The sequence below is a fragment of the Salmo salar genome, chromosome ssa26 (assembly GCF_905237065.1).
Source record: "Salmo salar chromosome ssa26, Ssal_v3.1, whole genome shotgun sequence".
NCBI lineage: Eukaryota > Metazoa > Chordata > Actinopteri > Salmoniformes > Salmonidae > Salmo > Salmo salar.
Genome location: NC_059467.1, coordinates 1,559,436 through 1,582,068, shown reverse-complemented (window position 1 = coordinate 1,582,068; position 22,633 = coordinate 1,559,436). Strand labels below are relative to the sequence as shown.

The following is a 22,633-nucleotide window of genomic DNA, read 5'->3' as shown; positions in this document are numbered from 1 at the left end:
TGTGCAACCAGTGGACAAAAAAACTAGACCACCTTTACTCCACACACCGAGCAGCATACATAGCTCTCTCTCGCCCTCCATTTGGCAAATCTGACCATAATTCTTTCCTCCTGATTCCTGCTTACAAGCAAAAACTAAAGCAGGAAGTACCAGTGACTCATTCAATACGGAAGTGGTCAGATGACACAGATGCTAAGCTACAGGACTGTTTTGCTAGCACAGACTGGAATATGTTCCGGGATTCCTCCAATGGCATTGAGGACTATACCACATCAGTCACCGGCTTCATCAATAAGTGCATCAATGATGTTGTCCCCACAGTGACCGTACGTACACGCTATGGTTCACAGACAACATCTGGAGTGAGCTAAAGGGTAGAGCTGCTGCTTTCAAGGAGCGGGACTCTAACCCAGAAGCTTAAAAGAAATCCCGTTATTCCCTCAGACGAACCATGAAATAGACAAAGGGTAAATAAAGGAGTAAGATTGAGTCCTACTACACCGGCTCTGATGCTCGTCGGATATGGCAGGGCTTGCAAACTATTACGGACTACAAAGGGAAGCCCAGCCGCGAGATGACCAGTGACACAAGCCTTCCAGACGAGCTAAATGACTTCTATGCGCGCTTCAAGGCAAGCAACACTGAAGCATGCATGAGAGCACCAGCTGTTCCGGACAACTGTGTGATCACGCTCGCCATAGCCGATGTGAGTAAGACCTTTAAACAGGTCAACATTCACAAGGCCGCAGGGCCGATGGATTACCAGGACGTGTACTCCGAGCATGCGCTGACCAACTGGCAAGTGTCTTCACTGCCATTTTCGACCTGTCCCTGGCCGAGTCTGTAATACCTACATGTTTCAAGCAGACCACCATAGTCCATGTGCCCAAGAACACCAAGGTTACCTGCCTAAATGACTACCGACCCGTAGCACTCACGTCTGCATCCATGAAGTGCTTAGAAAGGCTGGTCATGGCTCACATCAACATCATCATCCCAGAAACCCTAGACCCACTCCAATTTGCATACCAACCCAACATATCCACAGATGAAACTTCCCTTTCCCACCTGGACAAAAGGAACAGCTCAGTGTTCAACTCCATATTTCCCTCAAAGCTCATCACTAAGGTAAGGACCCTGGGATTAAACACCTCCCTCTGCAACTGGATCCTGGACTTCCTGACGGGCCACCCCCAGGTGATAAGGTTAGGCAACAACACATCTGCCACGCTGATCCTCAACACGGGGGGTCCTTCAGGGGTGCATGCTCAGTCCCCTCCTGTACTCCCTGTTCACCCATGACTGCGTGGCCAAGCGCGACTCCAACACCATCATTAAGTTTGCCGACGACACCACTGTGGTAGGCCTGATCACCGACAACGATGAGACTATAAGGAGGAGGTCAGAGACCTGGCAGTGTGGTGCCAGGACACCATCCTCTCTGTCAACGTGATCAAGACAAACGAGATGATCGTGGACTACAGGAAAAAGAGGGCCGAGCCCACCCTCATTGTCATTGACGGAGCTGTAGTGGAGCAGGTTGAGAGCTTCAAGTTCCTTGGTGTACACATCACCAACAATCTATCATTGTCCAAACACACCAAGACGGTCGTGAAGAGGACACAACAACGCCTTTTCCCCCTCAGGAGACTGAAAAGATTTGGCATGGGTCTGCAGATCCTCAAAACGTTCTACAGCTGCACCATCGAGAGCTTCCTGACTGGTTGCATCACCGCCTGGTATGGCAACAGCTTGGTCTCCGACCGCAAAGCGCTAGAGAGGGTAGTGCGTACGGCCCAGTACATCACTAGGGCCAAGCTTCCTGCCATCCAGGACCTCTATTCCAGGTGGTGACACAGGAAGGCCATAAAAATTGGCAAAGACTCCAGCCATCCTAGTCATAGCCTGTTCTCTCTGCTACTGCACGGCAAGCAGTACCACAGCACCAAATGTACACTACCGTTCAAAAGTTTGGGATCACTTAGAGATGTCCTTATTTTCCATGAAAACATACATGAAATGAGTTGCAAAAGAATAGGAAATATAGTCAAGATGTTGACAAGGTTATAAATTCTTTTTTTTTATTGAAATAATAATTGTGTCCTTCAAACTTTGCTTTTGTCATGGAATCCTCAATTTGCAGCAATTACAGCCTTGCAGACCTTTGGCATTGGAGTTGTCAATTTGTTGAGGTGATCTGAAGAGATTTCACCCCATGCTTCCTGAAAAATCTCCCACAAGTTGGATTGGCTTGATGGGCACTTCTTACGTACCTTATGGTCAAGCTGCTCCCACAACAGTTCAATAGGGTTGAGATCCAGTGACTGTGCTGGCCACTCCATTATAGACAGAATATTAGCTGACTGCTTCTTCCCTAAATAGTTCTCGCATAGTTTGGAGCTGTGCTTTGGGTCATTGTCCTGTTGTAGGAAGAAATTGGCTCCAATTAACTTCTTTGGGCTCAAATCCCATTAACGGGATCAATTTCACAACATCCGGTGACATGGCAGAGCGCCAAATTCAATATTTTTTATTTTTTATATTTAACTTTCATGTGCAATACACCAAATTAAAGCTGAACTTCTTTTTTAATCTAGCCACCATGTCAGATTTCAAAAAGGCTTTACGGCAAAAGCAAACCATGCGATAATCTGAGGACAGCACCCAGCATACCAACACATGAAAATCAGATTTCAACCCACCAGGCGCGACACAAAAGTCAGAAATAACGATTTAATTCATGCCTTAACTTTGAAGAACTTCTTCTGTTGGCACTCCAATATGTCCCATAAACATCACAAATGGTCCTTTTGTTCAATTCATTTCGTCGTTATATATCCAAAATGTCCATTTATTTGGCACATTTGATTTAAAAAAAACACCGGTTCCAACTCGCGCAACATGACTACAAAATATCTCATAAGTTACCTGTAATCTTGATCCAAACATTTCAAACAACTTTCCTAATACAACTTTAGGTATTTTTTTACGTAAATAATCGATCAAATTTAAGACGGGATAAACTGTGTTCAATACCGGAGGAAAACAAAGAAAACACATTCCAGGTCGCGCGCATCAAAACATTAGACGGCTGGACCCACGTTCTGAACTGCCGTACTTCTTAATTTCTCTAAAGAAAAACATCAACCAATTTCTAAAGACTGTTGACATCTAATGGAAGCCATAGATAAGCAAGCTTATTTCTATTAAAACGGGCTTACCATAGAAAACCAATGGAAAACAGGTTTCGAATGCCAAATCAGTTCTGTTATACTCAGACATTATTCCAACAGTTTTAGAAACTTTAGAGTGTTTTCTATCCAAATCTACCAATTATATGCATATCCTAGCTTCTGGGCCTGAGTAGCAGGCAGTTTACTTTGGGCACACTTTTCATCCGGATGTGAAAATAGTGCCCCCAAGCCTAGAAAAGTTAAGCGGCGTCCACAGGGTATGGCATGGCATTGCAAAATGGAGTGATAGCCTTCCTTCTTCAAGATCCCTTTTACCCTGTACAATTCTCCCACTTTACCACCTCCAAAGCACCCCTAGACCATCACATTGCCTCCACCATGCTTGACAGATGGCGTCAAGCACTGCTCCAGCATCTTTTCATTTTTCTGCGTTTCACGAATGTTCTTCTTTGTGATCCAAACAACTCAAACTTAAATTTGTCTGTCCATAACACTTTTTTCTTCCTCTGTCCAGTGTCTGTGTTCTTTTGCCCATCTTAATATTTTATTTGTATTGGCCAGTCTGAGATATGGCTTTTTCTTTGCAACTCTGCCTAGAAGGCCAGCATCCTGGAGTCGCCTCTTCACTGTTGACGTTGAGACTGGTGTTTTGCGGGTACTATTTAATGAAGCTGCCAGTTGAGGACTTGTGAGGCGTCCGTTTCTCAAACTAGACACTCTTATGTACGTGTCTTCTTCTTCAGTTGTGCACCGGGGCCTCCCACTCCTCTTTCTATTCTGTTTAGAGCCAGTTTGCGCTCTTCTGTGAAGGGAGTAGTACACAGCGTTGTACGAGATCTTCAGTTTCTTGGCAATTTCTCACATGGAATAGCCTTTATTTCTCAGAACAAGAATAGACTGACGAGTTTCAGAAGAAAGTTCTTTGTTTCTGGCCATTTTCTATGTAGATATTCCATTTAAGATCAGCCGTTTCAAATAAACTGTATTTATAAAGCCCTTCTTACATCAGCTGATATCTCAACGTGCTGTACAGAAACCCGGCCTAAAACCCCAGACAGCAAGCAATGCAGGTATAGAAGCACGGTGGCTAGGAGAAACTCCCTAGAAAGACCAGAACCTAGGAATAAACCTAGAGAGGAACCAGGCTATGAGGGGCGGCCAGCTACAATAGTCATTTACAACATTAACAATGTCTACACTGTATTTCTGATGAATTTGATGTCATTTTAATGGACAAAATATTTGCTTTTCTTTCAAAAACAAGGACATTTCTGAGTGACCCCAAACTGTTGAACGGTAGTGTAGGTCCAAAAGGCATCTTAACAGCTTCTATCCCCAAGCCATAAGACTGTTGAACAGCTAATCAAATGGTTAACCGGACTATTTGCATTGACCCCCCCCCCCCTCTTTTTTTACGCGCTGCTATTATTTTTTACTTTTGTTTATTTAGTAAATAACAGGGCTACCTGTTGTATTCGGAGCATGTGACAAATAACATTTGATTTGTTTTGAGTACCTTCCAGAAGGACAACCATCTCTGCAGCACTCAACCAATCAGGCCTTTATGGTAGTGGCCAGACAGAAGCCACTCATCAGTAAAAGGCACACGACAGCCCGCTTGGAGTTTACCAAAAGGCACCTAAAGGACTAGACCATAGGAAACAAGATTCTCTGGTCTGATGAAACCAAGAATGAACTCTTTGGCCTGAATGCCAAGCGTCGTGTATGGAGGAAACCAGGCACCATCCCTACGGTGAAGCATGGTGGTGGCAGCATCATGCTGTGGGTATGTTTTTCAGTGGACGGGACTGGGTGACTAGTCAGGATCGAGGGAAAGATGAAAGGAGGAAAGTACAGAGAGATCATTGATGAAAACCTGCTCCAGAGCGCTCAGGACCTCAGAATGGGGTGAAGGTTCACCTTCCAATAGGACAATGACGCTGAGCACACAGCCAAGACAACGCAGGAGTGGCTTTGGGATAAGTCTCAATGTCCTCGAACCCGATCAAACATCTCTGGAGAGACCTGAAAATAGCTGTGCGGTGACGCTCCCCGTCGAACCTGACAGTGCTTGAGAGTATCTGCAGAGAAGAATGGGAGAAACTCCCCAAATACAGGTGTGCCAAGCTTGTAGAGTCATACCCAAGAAGACTCAAGATTATAATCACTGCCAAAGGTGCTTCAACAATGTACTGGGTGAAGGGGTAACAATGTACTGAAGGGGTAACAATGTACAATGTACTGGGTCTGAATACTTATGTAAATGTGATGTTTCCGTTTTGAATTTTTTATGAATTTGCAAACATTTCTAAAAACCTGTTTTTGCTTTGTCATTATGGGGTATTGATGAGGGGAAAATAACTATTTGATACATTTTAGAATACGGCTGTAACAAAATGTGGAAAAAGTCAAAGGGTGTGAATACTTTCCGAATACACTGTATGTGCTGTGATTTGTTGATTGAAATGGACTGTGATTACCAAAATCGTATATTATTATTCCGTATTTAGTGTGCTACGTTTGACCAGGGCTCATAGGGCTCTTGTCCAAAATAGTGCCATTGAATGTGTTCAGAGACAAGTGGGTGTTTACTCTGTTTATGTTTTTTGTGTGTGTATTTTATGTCTGTCTGTGTGTTCCCCCAGGTGCGCGTGGAGCTGCAGGCGCTGCAGCAGGAGGCATCGCGCCAGAAGTCTGAGGGCGAGCGCCAGAGGAGGCTGGCAGAGCAGGACCGGACGGAGCTGAGAGAGGAGGCGCAGGGAGTCCGGGAGCAGGCGGAGGAGGCCGCCAGGGAGAGGAACAGGCTGGAGGAGCAATGCCGGAACCTGGAGGCCAGACGGACACACCGGTGCTTGGAGGCGGCGGAGGACAGAGAGCGGGGTGCTGAGTCTGAGCTGGACAGGCTGCATGCAGAGGTGGGCCAGCTGAGACAGGAGCAGAGACAGGCTCACACACACAGGTATGAAACACTCACAAACTGCACTTTTTATATTATTGTATTTATTGTCTTTAATTTTCTAGAAGATATGTCCTTTGTCTATGCTTGATGATATGTTTTAATGTATGCACACGAGCCGGAAGCAAAATCTCTCCACAGGGATAATAAAGTCATTATTTTATCTTTTCTCATCTTATCCTTCAGGCAGAAGATGGAAAGAGACACGGCAAGCACTCAGCAACAGTTATACCGGGAGTTTGAGAGCTTCAGTGGTCGGAAGGAGCAGGTGGAAGAGCAAAAACGGCAATTAGAGATGCTGGAGGAGGAGGTGCGAGTGTTGGTCATGGTCCGGGACAGTGTGGCGCGGGAGGAGCAGGAGGCGAGGAAGCAGCTGGAGGAGGATGAACGGAGAGCTGAGCAGCTGGAGTACAGGCTGATGGAGCTGCACACTGACCTTGCTGAGAGGCAGACTCAACTACAAGTAACATGACAGGGCAAGATTTAGACACCATACACTGTTGTCAATAAGTCATAGTCTGAAATAGCACCCTTTTCCTTGTATAGTGCATTACTTTGGTCAAAAACAGTGCACTTTTTTAGGGGCAGCCATAGTGAAATAGGCCTGTACAGTCGTGGCCAAACGTTTTGAGAATGACGCCAATATAATTTACACAAAGTCTGCTACCTCAGTTTGTATGATGGCAATTTGCATATACTCCAGAATGTTATGAAGAGTGATCAGATGAATTGCAATTAATTGCAAAGTCCCTCTTTGCCATGCAAATGAACTGAATCCCACAAAAATATTTCCACTGCATTTCAGCCCTGCCACAAAAGGACCAGCTAACATCATGTCAGTGATTCTCTCGTTAACACAGGTGTGAGTGTTGATGAGGACGAGGCTGGAGATCACTCTGTCATGCTGATTGAGTTTGAATGACAGACTGGAAGCTTCAAAAGGAGGGTGGTGCTTGGAATCATTGTTCTTCCTCTGTCAACCATGGCTACCTACAAGGAAACATGTGCCGTCATCATTGCTTTGCACAAAAAGGGCTTCACATGCAAGGATATTGCTGCCAGTAAGATTGCACCTAAATCAACCATTTATCGGATCATCAAGAACTTCAAGGAGAGTGGTTCAATTGTTGTGAAGAAGGCTTCAGGGCGCCCAAGAAAGTCCAGCAAGCGCCAGGACCGTCTCCTAAAGTTGATTCAGCTGCGGGATTGAGGCACCACCAGTACAGAGCTTGCTCAGGAATGGCAGCAGGCAGGTGTGAGTGCATCTGCATGCACAGTGAGGCAAAGACTTTTGGAGGATGGCCAGGTGTCAAGAAGGGCAGAAAAGAAGCCACTTCTCTCCAGGAAAAATATCAGGGACAGACATATTCTGCAAAAGGCACAGGGATTGGACTGCTGAGGACTGGGGTAAAGTCATTTTCTCTGATGAATCCCCTTTCCAATTGCTTGGGGCTTCCGGGAAAAAGCTTGTCTGGAGAAGACAAGGTGAGCGCTACAATCAGTCCTGTGTCATGCCAACAGTAAAGCATCCTGAGACCATTCATGTGTGGGGTTGCTTCTCAGCCAAGGGAGTGGGCTCACTAACAATTTCGCCTAAGAACACAGCCATGAATAAAGAATGGTACCAACACATCCTCCGAGAGCAACTTCTCCCAACCATCCAGGAACAGTTTGGTGACAAACAATGCCTTTTCCAGCATGATGGAGCACCTTGCCATAAGGCAAAAGTGATAACTAAGTGGCTCAGGGAACAAAACATCGATATTTTGGGTCCATGGCCAGGAAACTCCCCAGACTTTAATCCAATTGAGAACTTGTGGTCAATCCTCAAGAGGCGGGTGGACAAACAAAAACTCACAAATTCTGGCAAACACAAATTCTGACAAACTGTGGCCCAGAAGTTAATTGACAGCATGCCAGGGTGGATTGCAGAGGTCTTGAAAAAGAAGGGTCAACACTGCAACTATTGACTCTTTGCATCAACTTCATGTAATTGTCAATAAAAGCCTTTGACACTTGTGAAATGCTTGTAATTATACTTCAGTATTCCATCGTAACATCTGACAAAAATATTTAAAGACACTGAAGCAGCAAACTTTGTGGAAATTAATATTTGTGTCATTCTCAAAACTTTTTGCCACAACTGTATACTCAATGGCACCATAGCTGTATTGGTTCACAATGTTTCAAACCTAAAACGCTGCTTAAGTGCAATGGAGGAAGCAGTCATTGCTGTGTGTGTGTAGTGTGCGCGGGGGCTGCAATGTGAGTCCAAAGAGCGTGAGGAGAGGCAGCGGCAGAGGCTCCAGGAACTGCAGGCCCAGAGCCAGGTTGAGGAGAGCTCTCTGGCCCAGCACACACTCAGACTGGAGCAGGTCAATACTGCAGTGGCCGACAGGAGCCGGCGAGTAGTGACCAGGGACCACAGGCAGTGTGCCGTCCTGCAAGAGCACGTGGCTCTGCTTGGTAAGTGGAAAATAACTTATACTACTTACAGTTGAAGTCAGAAGTTTACATACACTTAGGTTCTAGTCATTAAAACTCGTTTTTCAACCACTCCACAAGTTTTTTGTTAACAAACTATAGTTTTGGAAAGTCGGTTAGGACATCTACTTTGTGCATGACACAAGTCATTTTTCCAACAATTGTTTACAGACAGATTATTTCACTTATAATTCACTGTATCACAATTCCAGTGGGTCAGAAGTTTACATACACTAAGTTGACTGTGCCTTTAAACAGCTTGGAAAATTCTAGAAAATGATGTCATGGCTTTAGAAGCTTCTGATAGGCTAATTGACATAATTTGAGTCAATTGGAGGTGTACCTGTGGATGTATTTCAAGGCCTACCTTCAAACTCAGTGCCTCTTTGCTTGACATCATGGGAAAATCAAAAGAATTCAGCCAAGCCCTCAGAAAAAAAATTGTAGACCTCCACAAGTCTGGTTCATCCTTGGGAGCAATTTCCAAATGCCTGAAGGTACCACGTTCATCTGTACAAACAATAGTACGCAAGTATAAACACCATGGGACCACGCAGCCGTCATACCGCTCAGGAAGGAGAAGCGCTCTGTCTCCTAGAGATTAACGTACTTTGTTTGCGAAAAGTGCAAATCAATCCCAGAACAACAGCAAAGGACCTTGTGAAGATGCTGGAGGAAACCGGTACAAAAGTATCTATAACCACAGTAAAACGAGTCCTGTATTGACATAACCTGAAAGGCCGCTCCGCAAGGAAGAAGCCACTGCTCCAAAATCGCCATAAAAAAGCCAGACTACGGTTTGCAACTGCACATGGGGACAAAGATCATATTTTTTGGAGAAATGTTCTCTGGTCTGATGAAACAAAAATATAACTGTTTGGCCATAATGACCATTGTTATGTTTGGAGGAAAAGGGGGAGGCTTGCAAGCCGAAGAACACCATCCCAACCGTGAAGCACGGGGGTGGCAACATCATGTTGTGGGGGGGGTGCTTTGCTGCAGGAGGGACTGGTGTACTTCACAAAATAGATGGCATCATGAGGAATGAAAAGGATGTGGACATATTGAAGCAACATCTCAAGACACCATTCAGGAAGTTAAAGCTTGGGTGCAATTGTGTCTTCCAAATGGACAATGACCCCAAGCATATTTCCAAAGTTGTGGCAAAATGGCTTAAGGACAACAAAGTCAAGGTATTGGGGTGGCCATCACAAAGCCCTGACCTCAACCCTATAGAAAATGTGTGGGCAGAACTTTAAAAGTGTGTGCGAGCAAGGAGGCCTACAAACCTGTCTCAGTTACACCAACTGAGTCAGGATGAATGGGCCAAAATTCACCCAACTTATTGTGGGAAGCTTGTGGAAGGCTACCCAAAACGTTTGACCCAAGTTAAACAATTTAAAGGCAATGCTACCAAATACTAATAGAGTGTATGTAAACTTCTGACCCACTGGGAATGTGATGAAAGAAATAAAAGCTGAAATAAATACTTCTCTCTACTATTATTCTGACATTTCACATTCTTAAAATAAAGTGGTGATCCTAACTGACCTAAGACAGGGCATTTTTACTTGGATCAAATGTCAGGAATTGTGAAAAACTGAGTTTAAATGTATTTGTCTGTGTATGTAAACTTCCGACTTCAACTGTATCTATTAGACTTAGCCTCCTTATTTGCTCGCTATCGCTGTACTCTCGCTCTCAACCAGGGTTAAAATAATATTTGTTTTCTTTCAAATACTTTAAATACGCTTGATTGAGCTTACCTGGCACCATGGAACCAATGGTATAGTCCCCAAAGTACAAAGCCTGCCCATCTGACGCTACACGCAGGCTCAATCAAATGCTCCAAAGTGTTTGAAAGACATACAGTACCAGTCAAAAGTTTCAGAACACCTACTCATTCCAGGGTTTTTCTTCATTTTTACTATTTTCTACATTGTAGAAAAATAGTGAAGACATCAAAAGTATTAAATAACACATATGGAATCATGTAGTAACCAAAAAAGTGTTAAACAAATCAAAATATATATATTTTTTAGATTCTTTAAAGTAGCTACCCTTTGCCTTGATGACAGCTTTGCACGCTCTTGGCATTCTCTCAACCAGGCATTTAAATTAACAGGTGTGCCTTGTTAAAAGTTAATTTGTGGAATTTATTTTCTTCTTAATGCGTTTGAGCCAATCAGTTGTGTTGTGACAAGGTAGGGGTGGTATACAGAAGATAGCCCTATTTGGTAAAAGTCCATATTATGGCAAAAACAGCTCAAATAAGCAAAGAGAAACGACAGTCCATCATTACTTTAAGACATGAAGGTCAGTCAATGAGTAAAAGTGCAGTCGCAAAAACCATCAAGGGCTATGATGAAACTGGCTCTACTGAGGACCGGCACAGGAAAGGAAGACCCAGAATTACCTCTGCTGCAGAGGATAAGTTCATTAGAGTTAACTGCACCTCAGATTGCAGCCCAAATAAATGCTTCCCAGAGTTCAAGTAACAGGCACATCTCACCATCAACTGTTCAGAGGAGACTGTGTGAATCAGGCCTTCATGGTCGAATTGCTGCAAAGAACCCACTACTATAGGACACCAATGTACAGATCACTGCACCTGTACATAGCCCATCTGTAAACAGCCCATCTATCTACCTACCTCATCCCCATACTGTATTTATTTATTTATCTTGCTCCTTTGCACCCCAGTATCTCTACTTGCACATTCAACTTCTGCACATCTTCCATTCCAGTGTTTAATTGCTATATTGTAATTACTTCGCCACCATGGCCTATTTATTGCCTTAACTTACCTCATTTGCACTCATTGTATATAGACTTTTTGTTTTCTTTTGTTCTACTGTATTATTGACTGTATGTTTTGTTTATTCCATGTGTAACTCTGTGTTGTTGTATGTGTCGAATTGCTATGCTTTATCCTGGCCAGGTCGCAGTTGCAAATGAGAACTTGTTCTCAACTAGCCTACCTGGTTAAATAAAGGTGAAATAGAAATAAACCACAAAAAAAATAATAAGAAGAGACTTGCTTGGGCCAAGAAATACGAGCAATGGACATTAGACCAGTGGAAATCTGTCCTTTGGTCTGATGAGTCCAAATTTGAGATTTTTGGTTGCAACTGCCGTGTCTTTGTGAGACGCAGAGCAGGTGAATGGATGACCTCCGCATGTGTGGTTCCCACCGTGAAGCATGGAGGAGGAGGTGTGATGGTCTGGGGGTGCTTTGTGGGCGACTGTCAGTGATTTATTTAGAATTCATGGCACACTTAACCAGCATGGCTACCACCGCATTCTGCAGCGATACGCCATCCTATCTGGTTTGCGCTTAGTGGGACTATCATTTATTTTTCAACAGGACAATGACCCAAACACACCTCCAGGCTGTGTAATGGCTATTTGATCAAGGAGAGTGATGGCGTGCTGCATCAGATGATCTGGCTTCAACAATTACCCAACCTCAACCCAATTGAGATGGTTTGGGATAAGTTGGAGTGAAGGAAAAGCAGCCAAAAAGTGCTCAGCATATGTTGGATCTCTTTCAAGACTGTTGGAAAAGCATTCCTCATGAAGCTGGTTAAGAGAATGCCAAGAGTGTGCAAAGCTGTCAAGGCAAAGGGTGGCTACTTTGAAGAATTTGTTTAACACTTTTTTTTATTTAATACATGATTCCATATGTGTTATTTCATAGTTTGGATGTCTTCACTATTATTTTACAATGTAGAAAATAGTAAAAATACAGAAAAATCCTTGAATGAGTAGGTGCGTCCAAACTTTTGACTGGTACTGTATTTGAAAGAAAGCAAATACTATTTGAATTCAGGTCTGATCTCAATACACTTTATCTTTCATCATTCGCTCCTATCATATCACCAATCTTCACCGCAGTGTTTGCTGGTTGTTGCCTGCCTGGTTTATCCATCCACACCTGAAGCAGGTTTGTTACCTGACTGTGTGTGGGTGTGAATGTGATCCCAGGGCAGGAGCGGGCTGAGGAGCTGCTTACGCTGCAGGAGGAGCTGGGGGCGTGTCGGGCGGAGGTACAGTGTATGCAGGAGGAGAGGAGGAGTGCCGAGAGCAGGCTGCAGGCCCAGAAGAGCTGCGAGCACGCCCACCAAGAGAAACTAAAGGAGACAGAGCAGGTGGGTCATAGGAATGGATGGATAGATGGTAGGAAGGGATATCTATGGATGGCTACTGGCTTTTCACCTAAACTTAGTGGATATCTACGTATTTTTCATTGCTGTACCATTTTAACAGGATGGTATCGTAGCGTATGTCATCAGACTGTGGGTTGCGACGACTAAGGAGGAACTCATTTGGAACTCTGTTCCGGTGCACATTTTTTCATCAATGATCATTTGGAAAAATAACAATTTCGCAGGTGTTCGCATCTTTCTAATTTTCGGAAGGGGAGGGACAGTTGGCCCATGCGTTGGCTGTGAGTTTCCGTTCAGGGGGTTAGAGACTTCGCTAGTCTCGTTAGTATCTTTTCTCCTACATCTTCCCCCAGAATCTAATCGAGCATCTGAAGCAATTTCATTTCTTCGTTTCCGAGATTAAGAAGAATGAAATGTGTCGCCCATAGTCTTTGTTGACATATTTAGGCAATCTGAGTGGCAAATTTGCAGGGATTAGGAGAAAGTGACTGGTAACAGGATAAATAATAATAATATTAAACAATATAGCAGCAGCATAAGTGGTGTGTGTGTGTGGGTGGGTGGGTGGGTGGGTGGGTGGGTGGGTGGGGGGGGGGTAGAGACCTAGGTGGGGGTGGGCAGCTATTATCTAGCTGTTTAAAAGTCTCATTGCTTGAGGGTAGAAACTGTCTCGGTGCCTGTTGGTTCGAGACTTGATACTCTGGTACCGCCTGCCGGAAGAAAGCAGAGAGAACGGTCTATAGAAGGGGTGGCTGGAGTTTTGGGAAATTCTTCGGGCCTTCCTCAGACACCGCTTGATATGCATGTCCTGAATGGCTGGGAGCTGGCCATAGTAGAGCAGGCTGCACAGGACAACCACCAGAAGGCCAGAGGCCTGCAGAAGGAGCTCAACACGGTGTCCAAGGAGATGATGGGCCTCAGAGACAAGGTTCTGTACTGTCCATCTCCACTACAGAGTTGGAGTTAGTTACAGAGTTAGACCTTCAAATATAGACTGAGTGTACAAAACATTAGGAACACTTTCCTAATATTGATTTGCACCACCTTTTGCCCTCAGAACAACCTCAATTCGTTGGGGCATGGACTACAGGTGGTGTAGAAAGCGTTCCACAGGGCTGCTGGTCCATGTTGACTCCAATGCGTCCCAAAGTTGTCAAGTTGGCTGGATATCCTTTGACTGGTGGACAATTCTTGATACACACTGGAAACTGTTGAGCGTGAAAACCCAGAAACATTGCAGTTCTTGACACACTCAAACCGATGCACCTGTTACCATACCCCATTCAAAGACACTTAAATATTTTGTCTTACCCATGCACCCTCTGAAAGACACACATACACAATCCATGTCTCAATTGTCTCAAGGCTTAAAAATCCTTCTTAAACTTGTCTTCGCCCCTTCATCTACACTGATTGAAGTGGATTTAACAGGTGACATCAATAAGAGATCATCGCTTTCACATGGATTTCACCTAGATTCACCTGGTATTCACACCCCTTGACTTTTTCCACATTTTATTGTCTTACAAGGTGGGATTAAAATGGATTCAATTGTCATTTTTTGTCAACGATCTACACAAAATACTCTAATGCCAAAGTGGAAGAAAAATGCTGACATTTGTAAAACATTTATGAAAAATAACAGTAATATACAGTACAAAGTATTCAACCCCCTGAGTCATGTCAGAATCACCTTTGGCAGCGATTACAGCTGTGAGTCTTTCTGGGTAACTCTAAGAGCTTTGCACACCTGGATTGTACAACTCTGTCAAGTTTGTTGTTGATCATTGCCAGACAGCCATTTTCAAGTCTTGCCATGGAATTTCAAGCCTATTTAAGTCAAAAATGTAACTCGAACACTCAAAAACATTCAGTGTCGTCTTGGTAAGCAACTCCAGTATACTATAAATTTGGCCTTGTGTTTTAGGTTATTGTCCTGCTGAAAGGTGAATTTGTCTCCAAGTGTCTGTTGGAAAGCAGACTGAACCAGGTTTTCCTCTAGGTTTTTGCCTGTGCACAGCTCTTTGCCATATTACGCTTTTTTGCCATATTTTTTGCAGTTTTACTTTAGTTCCTTATTGCAAACAGGATGCGTGTTTTGGAATATTTGTATCCTGTACATGCTTCCTTCTTTTCACTCTTTCATTTAGTTAATATTGTGGAGTAACTACAATGTTGTTAATCCATCCTCAGTTTTCTCCTATCACAGCCATTAAAGTAAGAAACTGTTTTAAAGTCACCATTGGCTTCATGGTGAAATCCCTGAGTGGTTTCCTTCCTCTCCGGCAACTGAGTTAAGAAGGACACCTGTATCTTTGTAGTGTGAGGGTTTATTGATACACCGTCCAAAGTGTAATTAACTTCACCATGCTCAAAGGGATATTCCTTTATCCTTTTTTGCGAGGCATTGGAAAACCTCCCTGGTCTTTGGTTGAATCTGCTTTTGAAATACACTGCTCGGCTGAGGGACCTTACAGAGAATTGTATGTGTGGGGTACAGAGATGTGAGGTAGTCATTCAAAAATCATGTTAAACTATTATTGCACACAGAGTGAGTCAATGCAACTTATTATATGACTTGTTAAACTCATTTTAGGATTACCATAACAAACTTTAATCCGTTTTAAATTCAGACTAACACAAGAAAATGTGGAAAAAGTCAATGGGTGTGAATACTTTCTGAAGGCAATGTTATGGAAAGAGTAGATGTACGTAATGTTTTGTATACTCAGTGTATATCTCCCAACCTGTCTGAGGGGTCACGTCATGGAGAAAATTAAGGAACTGGAGTGTTTTTTTGTTTGTTTTTAAAATGCAGTATTCAAAAGATTGGCCAGCTGGCTCTATGACTGGTTCTGGAGCTGGATTTGTCATAAGCATTGATTTAGGGAAAACTTAATCAGAGATAGAAACCACTGGCATATCTTTGACCATCTATTGGTCAAAAGCATCTTCCATAAATTGCGGCCGCAAATCCTCCATTAAAATAGTTAGAAAGAATAACAGTGCAACCTTTGGTAGGTGGGCTGCTGGCAGACTTCGGCTTCGGCTGTGGCAAAGCGAAGTCAGCCCATGCTCTTGGTTTCTCACAGGGGAAGTGAAATGATAGGCTACAATGACTTTGTTCATGATCATGCATGCTGCAAATGGCATGTAACTATAATTTTCTTATTTTCTTTCATGGGTGCCTTTTCATTATCTGGGTAGACACTGGTGGTTTCCAGCTAACGTTCCACCAAACAAAGCAGTGGAGATTTGCACGAAGTGGGCAGTTCAGATTTGTCACTTCAAACCCAAATATATCATACTTTTACTAAAACGATGACTTATTGACTTAAATTGTTGCACAACATCATAGGTAAGCTATAGCCATTGTCTTTGAGCTCGAAAAAGTAGATTTCTACTGGTTTGGGCATTTAAACTATACTCAAAAGCTATCTTTTTAATATTTTGTTCATTAGTCCACTGTTAATACAATAAAGAAAATCATGCATATCAGCAGTCAAGTTTTCAAGATGGAGCACTTTCAGTACAGAGTATGAAGTTGCATTCTGTTATGTAATCTGTTGTGTCCCTCAGCTGCGCAGTCAAGAGGAGGGGGGCGAGAGCCGCCTGAGGGAGATCAAGAAAGCCATGCGTTGGCTGAAGACTGACGTCAAGGCAGAGCTGAACAGTGGGATGGTAGAGCTGCCCCTCGCCCCTGACCAAGACCCCTCCTCCTCAGACACTGACAACCACAAAGAGAACTACCCCCTCTACTCAACCCCAGCCGTGCCTAGGCCAGCCTGCAATCCTACTGTAATGCCTCAGCTTTGCTACCTTACATCTCTCCCTGTCATATCTAGTTTGTGCTGCACACATAGGTCTGTTAGCCTGGGTGCCACTCTATTTCTGTTCTCTTGCCAACACCTTATGGAATTGTTTAGCTTGACAATGACAAAGGCAAGAGCACAAACAGATCTGAGACCAGGCTTCAACTCTGTGTGTACAAAGCTTTTTTTTACCAATGCCCAAGATTTGTGTCTGTGGTTAAGTTTTGGTATTTGAGTTTAACATACTTACATTTTCATCATACCTCATGCGAAATACTTTGTAACAAAGATTACTGCAGAAACGCTGTTCTACCATCACTAGCAGGCAGAGGTCTTGCCCTGTGTTCCTTAGATTGATGGGGTATACAGTACAGTGTAGGAATTCCTCTGAAGCGATGACAGGTCTGTGTTTCTCTGCATGTCTGTCTTCAGGATGAGCAGTGGAGGGGAGAGGTGCTAAGAGAGAGACTTCGACAGCAGGAGGACCTCCTGAAGGTACTACTACCCCAACTTGTACTGGTACAACTTGTACTGGTACCCCAACTTGTCTTTACATTCCAGTATGCTTCATCTCATGTCGGCCCAAAGTTCAATCAGGGCCATATCAAACATCTCAAGAGTAGCCATGCTGATTTAGGATTAGTTCAACCTTTTAGATCACAATGAACAAGTTGACATACTGTACAAGGGGTAGGGGAGCTTATCCTAGATCAGTACTCCTACTCTGAGATGCTTGATAGCTACATACACCCCCATATGCATTTCTATAGACGTTATATCGAGACAAATGGGTAGTGAAGTCCTATCCTATGTCATTCTTCATTCGTTTGACAGTTCTTAGAAAAAATCTAATAAATGTTAATTGGATAGAGACAGAGAGGAAAGATGGAGAGTGTGCTGAAAAGCGGTGAGCCAGATTCAAACCCATGTTGCATCAGTATATGTGATCCGGTGGCAGTGGCTTAGACCGCTAGACAACCCAGATGTATTTCTGTAGACATTATGTGAATGGAGGCGGACACGCCTCCATTCACATCGACAGGTCTGTAGTGGAGCGGTCGAGAGTTCCAAGTTCCTTGGTGTCCACATCACCAACAAACTATCATGGTCCAAACACACCAAGAAAGTCGTGAATTTATTTAACTAGGCAAGTCAGTTAAGAACAAATTCTTATTTACAATGACGGCCTACCCCGGCCAAACCCGGATGACACTGGGCCAATTGTGCGCCGCCCTATAGGACTCCCAATCACGGCCGGATGTGATACAGCCTGGATTCAAACCAAGGACTGTAGTGATGCCTCTTGCTCTGAGATGCAGTGCCTAAGACTGCTGCGCCACTCGGGACCCACCACTTTAATTTGGTCCTATGTAGCAAAATTTGAAGTGGTGTTTTTTTTACATTGGATTAAAGTAGAGACTGAGCTAGAAAATGGTATATCATACACTGCAGTTGAGCAACAATTGGAAAGTAATTATGCTTTGAAAGTTGATAAACTTGTAACCCCACTTTTGATAAAATGTCCCGTCCCCCATTCAGCATCGTTCACACCCTCCTCTTAAGCCATAGCCTCACCCATCTCTTTAAGAATTTACGTATGAGGCCATGTGCTAAATAGAGTGATTAAGGTATTGTAGTAAACAACCAACGATTTACACTAAAAGTGGGGAAAGTAGTAGTAAAAATACACTTTCTCTAGTCCTTGGCCTACATCCTAATCTGACTTTGGTGCAGGTCATGTTGTTTTTCACATTACCGTCTCTGGTAAACACACAGTACATCAAATAAAATAAAATGTATTTTGTCACATGCACAGGATACAGAAGGTGTAAACCCTACAGTGAAATGGTTACTTGCATAGTGGAGTATTTTGTTTAGACCCATAATCCCAGCCCATACTACCATGCACCATGCATGAATCTAAAGCTAACCAACTTGGTTCAATGTTAGCTAGCTAGCTAACATTAGGCTATAATTAGCAATGCAAATAGATTTCTGAGATGCGATTAATATTAATACACAGCTCATACATGTAACGTTAGCTAGCGAGCCAGCCAGCTATTGTTGCCTGCTAGCTAACAGTACGCTTTAACTTGCAACGAAAACGACTTTCTGACTAAATTTGAAATGTATAATATCTGAAAATGTAGCTAGAGTCTTACCCGTATACATGGATGAACGCTTCTCCCTCTCTGTCATGGATGCCATGGTTGCCCTTAGTTTGAAGATGTAATCCGGATACAGGTGTTTTATACAACAGCCTTCTGTGTTCTCTTTTCGACTCCCATCGCATTTGCAATCATACTCTGCTTCCACTGGGCATTTTCACGGATTTCAAAACTCGGTCAACTTCTTCCGCGACAACAATACTATTGATCTCCTTTTCTTCCCCATCACTGTCATCAGAAGACTCTACAATGTCTCGTTCAATATAAAAAAAAAATCTAAATCAGGGATTTCCTCATCGTCTGATTCATTTTCAGAGTCAGAGCGAGTCAGCGTGGTGCACGATCCCTTTCCAGAAAGTAGTCCATCACAACTTTTTCCCACTGATCTTTGTCAATAGCACCTGTTAAATTCAGGGCAGCATTGTTGAGAGCAGTAGCCACACTTTTGCAGTTATTCATGATATCTTTAAAAAAATCCACAGTAGAAAGGATTATCTACACATACTGAGCAGCTCATGTTATAGAGAGAAGCAGCAGAGGGAGCAGCCCCCTATCCATCGACGGGACAGTAGTGGAGAAGATGGAAAGTTTTAAGTTCCTCGGCGTACACATCACGGACAAACTGAATTGGTTCACCCACACAGACAGCGTGGTGAAGAAGGCGCAGCAGCGCCTCTTCAACCTCAGGAGGCTGAAGAAATTTGGCTTGTCACCAAAAACACTCACAAACCTTCACAGATGCATAATCGAGAGCATCCTGTCGGGCTGTATCACCGCCCACAACCGTAAGGCTCTCCAGAGGGTAGTGAGGTCTGCACAACGCATCACCGGGGGCAAACTTCCTGCCCTTCAGGACACCTACACCACCCGATGTCACAGGAAGGCCAAAAAGATCATCAAGGACAACAACCACCCGAGCCACTGCCTGTTCAGCCCGCTATCATCCAGAAGGCGAGGTCAGTACAGATGCATCAAAGCGGGGACCGAGAGACTGAAAAACAGCTTCTATCTCAAGGTCATCAGACTGTTAAACAGCCATCACTAACATTGAGTGGCTGCTGCCAACATACTGACTCATCTCTAGCCACTTTAATAATGAAAGATTGATGTAATAAATGTTATCACTAGCCACTTTAAACAATGCCACTTTATATAATGTTTACATACCCTACATTACTCATCTCATATGTATATACTGTACTCTATACTATCTACTGCATCTTGCCTATGCCGTTCGGCCATCGCTCATTGAAATATTTTTATTTCTATGTACATATTCTCATTCATTCCTTTACACTTGTGTGTATAAGGTAGTTGTTGTGAAATTGTTAGGTTAGATTTCTTGTTAGATATTGCTGCATGGTCGGAACTAGAAGCACAAGCATTTCACTACACTCGCATTAACATCTGCTAACCATGTGTATGTGACAAATAAAATTTGATTTGATTTGAGCATGCTACATGGCAGACCAATCCGAACTCATCTCTCGCCATGTCCAGCCCATCCATTATCTAGGGTTAGGCCAATCATGGCTAGCGGGAAGGTTCCTGTTTTTTTTCCATGGCTAAACCAAGAAGGCTCATCATTTAAAAAAGTATTATTATTATTTTTTTTTTACAGATGTCATACAAGTCTGTTATTAAGGCACATGAAAGTTCACGTTCCAGATGGCATTTCAGCCCAAAAACGCATTTTGATAAAAAATTAAAATGTCTTTGTGCAAATGCCTCTCCTGTGATGTAGTGACGTGTGACATACGCCTAGGTTCCTGGGTCACAGATGGGCAGGGAAGGCCTGTCTATGCCATTCTTCATTTGTTTCTGACTGTTCTGTTGTTCTCGCCAGGCTCAGCTGGGCAGACGCATGTGGTCTCAGGAAGAGTTTCTGAGCCAGCGCAGGCAGCAGACCGAGGGGAGTCTACTGGGGCTGAGCAGACGAGTGGACAAGCTGGGCCAACTGCTCGGCAACTGCACCTCGGACTCCCTCTCTCTGAGCTCCTCTGAGCCCCCACTTAAACAAGGCTATGTAAGTGTGAGCAAAAAGGGAAGGAACCCTTGTCTAATAGCACTTATAGCAGCTACATTCATCCATCAGTAAAAGGAATTTATGTGATTTGCCATGGTACTGTTTACTGTATTGTATACATTTATTTTAGAACCACCCTAATAGTTAATGTAGATTCATTGTATCCATAAGCTACAAGTGGAAATCAGTTCTTAACAAAAGTCTTGATCTGTTTAGCCAGATGCTCCAGAGAAATGGCGTCTCCAGGAGAGTGCGCAGGCGGAGGTGTCCCACAAACCTGTGAGACTGGATCCTACACTACTTGAGAAGTAGCCAGGCCCCAGGCTGAGTCCAGGCCTCTGACAGCCTCCCAGCCTCGGTGTAGGGTGAAGTTGCCCCTAGATGCTGATCTTGGGTCATCGTTGCATTTCCCCCACTAATGGTTAAGGTTAGGATTGGGGGAGGGAGGGAAGCTGATACTAGATCACTACCTAGGGGAAACTTCACCTTAGAGCGTGAACAGTCATCATGTCTGTTTGGTGTGGCATGCCTAAACATGACCCACCATCACAGCAATATTTACCCAGGGTGAAGAGGAACAGTCTCTCATCCATCCAAAGTGCACTTGGCCTGTCAGCAGGATCATTAAGCAAGATTAAAAAAAATATATATAATATATTCATAACTATACAAGTATATATATGTGTGTGGCTTGTTGGGGCTACAGGTTAGCAATGAACCCCGAGTCGGGATTGCTAACAAGGCTGGAAATTCAAAACATCAAAAATCTAATAATTTCAATTTCTCAAACAATCAACTATTTTACACAATTTAAAAGATAAACATCTCCTTAATCTAACCACATTGTTCGATTTTCAAAGAGGCTTTACGGCAAAAGCATAAAGTTAGATTATGTTAGGACAGTACATAGCCACAAAAGTACAAACATCCATTTTCAATTCAAGGTCAGGCGTCACCAAAAGCAGAAACCAGCTAGAATTATGCACTAACCTTTGTCAATCTCCATCAGATGACACTCCTAGGACATTATGTTATACAATACATGCATTTTTTGTTCCATCAAGTTCATATTTATATCCAAAAACAGCATTTTACAGTAGCGTGAAATTCAGATTTTTTCTTCTCTGAAATGCTTCCGGTGAACATAACAAAATTACTATTCGAAAACATTGGTAAATTATAATATTGTCATTCAAAGAATAATATATTATCATCTCGTAATTGCTACCGAATGGCCAGATCTCAAAATAACTTTACTGGGAAATCACATTTTGCAATAAACGGGGTGCTATGCTAAGAACAATAAGCTATGCTATACAGTTAGCATCATCTAATATCGATAATAACATTGTAAATATCCCCTTACCTTTGATTATCTCCATCAGAAGGCACTGCCAGGAATCGCAGGTCCAGAACAAATGTGGTTTCTTTTGACAAAGTTCATAATTTATGTCCAAATAACACCAAGTAGTTAGCGTTCACTATGCTCCCACAAAACGTGGTGGGGGGGTGTAAAATCACGCCGAAAACCTAAAAAAAAACTAGTAAATAATCTATTTACGTTCGTTCAAACATGTCAAACGTTGTTTAGCATTAATCTTTTGGTCCATTTTTAACGTTAAACATCAGTAATATTTTCACACAACCTATCCTATGTCTAGATAAACAATTATGACAAACTCACGCTTCTCAGATTTATGCGCAGGCGCAAAAAAATGAAGTGACGACATGTCAACTTCCTTGCATTCTAATTTGCTCTCTGTTTATCATAGACGCTTCAAACAACTTTATAAAGATCGTTGACATCTAGTGGAAGCCGTAGGA

General features: G+C 43.2%; 1 protein-coding gene across 7 annotated transcripts in view; it reads left to right on the top strand.

Moving 5' to 3' along the window:
- Positions 1-21,650, top strand: part of cntrl (centriolin) — a 114,745-nt gene extending 93,095 nt beyond the window's left edge. For 4 of the 7 annotated variants that reach the window (XM_045708117.1, XM_014174804.2, XM_014174803.2 and 1 more), the window contains 8 exons: positions 5,840-6,153; positions 6,337-6,613; positions 8,397-8,616; positions 12,622-12,785; positions 16,383-16,601; positions 17,048-17,110; positions 20,630-20,809; positions 21,026-21,650. In XM_045708117.1, the coding sequence (XP_045564073.1) occupies positions 5,840-6,153; positions 6,337-6,613; positions 8,397-8,616; positions 12,622-12,785; positions 16,383-16,601; positions 17,048-17,110; positions 20,630-20,809; positions 21,026-21,121 (1,533 nt within the window). In that variant the 3' untranslated portion in view covers positions 21,122-21,650. The remainder of the gene's footprint in view (positions 1-5,839; positions 6,154-6,336; positions 6,614-8,396; positions 8,617-12,621; positions 12,786-16,382; positions 16,602-17,047; positions 17,111-20,629; positions 20,810-21,025) is intronic. The other 3 variants (XM_014174801.2, XM_014174802.2, XM_014174805.2) reach the window with 2 other exon arrangements.
- Positions 21,651-22,633: the final 983 nt, after the last annotated feature.